At 33.6% G+C, this 2,079-nt stretch overlaps 1 protein-coding gene across 1 annotated transcript; it reads left to right on the top strand.

The window, feature by feature from the left end:
* On the top strand, nucleotides 408-2,073 carry LOC107612600 (hydroquinone glucosyltransferase-like). The gene has a single exon (XM_016314289.2). The coding sequence runs from the start codon at nucleotides 586-588 to the stop codon at nucleotides 2,005-2,007; it is 1,422 nt and encodes a 473-aa protein (XP_016169775.1). The 5' UTR covers nucleotides 408-585; the 3' UTR covers nucleotides 2,008-2,073.

Below are 2,079 nucleotides of genomic sequence, written 5' to 3' on the forward strand. Positions count from 1 at the left end.
AATAAGTCATTAAATTTTTTTTAATAATAATCATAATTGCCATTTTATTAAAAATATATTTTAGAGGTTATAATTAATATGTTTATAGTTTTACAAGATGAATGCATTAATTATTGAATAATCTTATCAATATACAATAAAAACTCCATGAATAAATATCTACTAAAACATTGTGACAACGCACATTATAAGATGAATGCATTAATTGTTGAATAATCTTATCAATATACAATAAAAACTCCATAAATAAATATCTACTAAAACATTGTTACAACGCACATTATAATATTAATAATGTAAAAAAGTTTTAAAATTCCAAATAACACAAAAATATTGTAACATCCATCAACTAAATGAGAATCAAAATCATAATGTAACTTTGTTTACATAATTATCGGTTTAGCATAACAACTTCTATTACCTCTAAAGTTAAATCTCACGTTCCTTCAGTTTAATTATTCTCAGTAGAAAAATACTCCATTAACAAAATGAGGTTTTTCCTATAAATAATTAATCAATATTTCTCAAAATGATAGTATATACAACCACAAAGAACTGAAACTAGAGAATTGCACTATTCTCGTAATGGAGTCCAAAACAATTCGCTTAGCCTTAGTTTCAGCCCCTGTATACAGTCATCTTCGCTCAATTCTTGAATTTGCGAAACGATTAATTCGACTCGACCAAGATCTTCATGTAACTTGCTTAGTTCCTATTAATGGTTCTCCATGCAACAAAACTAGAGCGCTTCTCCAGTCTCTTCCACCAACCATAGACTATATTTTCGTTTCGCCAAAAAATTTGGAGGATGAGGTACTAGATACTCACCCTGCATTCCTAGTTCGCACTTTGATAACCGGATCTCTGCCTTTGATCCACGATGAAGTGAAGAAATTAATTTCAAAATCGAGGCTTATTGCCATAATTTCTGATGGTATAATAACCCAAGTTTTAGAATTAGTCAAAGATCTTAATGTGTTGTCTTATACATATTTTCCCTCCTCAGCTATGTTACTAGCACTATGCTTGTATTCAGACAATTTAGATGAGACAACAACTTCTGAGTACAAAGATTTATTAGAGCCTATAAAGATTCCGGGTTGCATTCCGATTCAAGGATCGGATCTGCCTGATCCATTCAACGATCGAACTAGCGAAACATACAAGGAGTTTCTTGAAGGTAGCAGGAGATTTTCGTTAGCTGATGGTATATTGGTTAATACATTTTTTGATTTGGAAGCAAGCACCATAAAAGAATTGCAAGAACAAGAAAGCAGAGGAATGGTACCTTCTATTCATGCAATTGGACCATTTGTACAACATGAGTCTAGTATGATTGAGGGAAATGACAATAATACCCTGGGGTGCCTAAACTGGTTGGATAAGCAACAAGAAAATTCTGTTTTGTACGTGTCATTTGGGAGTGGTGGGACAATTTCTCATGAACAAATCATTGAGCTTGCATTAGGATTAGAACTTAGTGGTCAAAAGTTCTTGTGGCTACTAAAACCACCAAGCAAATTTGACATTATTTTTGACTTTGGGAATTTTAGTGAGGATCCTTTAAAATATCTACCAAGTGGGTTTTCGGAGAGAACAAAAGAACAAGGAATTATTGTTCCATACTGGGCACCCCAGATCAAAATTCTTGGTCATGCTGCAATTGGCGGGTACCTATGCCATTGTGGATGGAATTCAATTCTTGAAAGTGTTGCTCATGGAATTCCAATGATTGCATGGCCACTCTTTGCTGAACAAAGGATGAATGCTGCTTTATTTTGCAATGGTTTGAAAGTGGCAATTAGGGCTAAGGTTAATGAGATGGGAATAGTTGAAAGAGGAGAGGTTGCTGAGGTTATAAAGAATTTAATGATTGGTGATGAAGGTAAGGAAATTCGCCAAAGAATGAGAGAATTGAAAGGAAGTGCAGAAGATGCAATCAATGAAGGTGGAAGCTCGACAAGAACACTAACACAGTTGGTACTGAAATGGAAAAACTTAGAATAACATATTTAAAAGGTGCTTTCTCCCATACATAGTGCAATAATACAGAGATAACGAGAGAAAGGGAAATCACAT

This window comes from Arachis ipaensis, chromosome B08 (genome assembly GCF_000816755.2).
Source record: "Arachis ipaensis cultivar K30076 chromosome B08, Araip1.1, whole genome shotgun sequence".
NCBI classification, from domain to species: domain Eukaryota; kingdom Viridiplantae; phylum Streptophyta; class Magnoliopsida; order Fabales; family Fabaceae; genus Arachis; species Arachis ipaensis.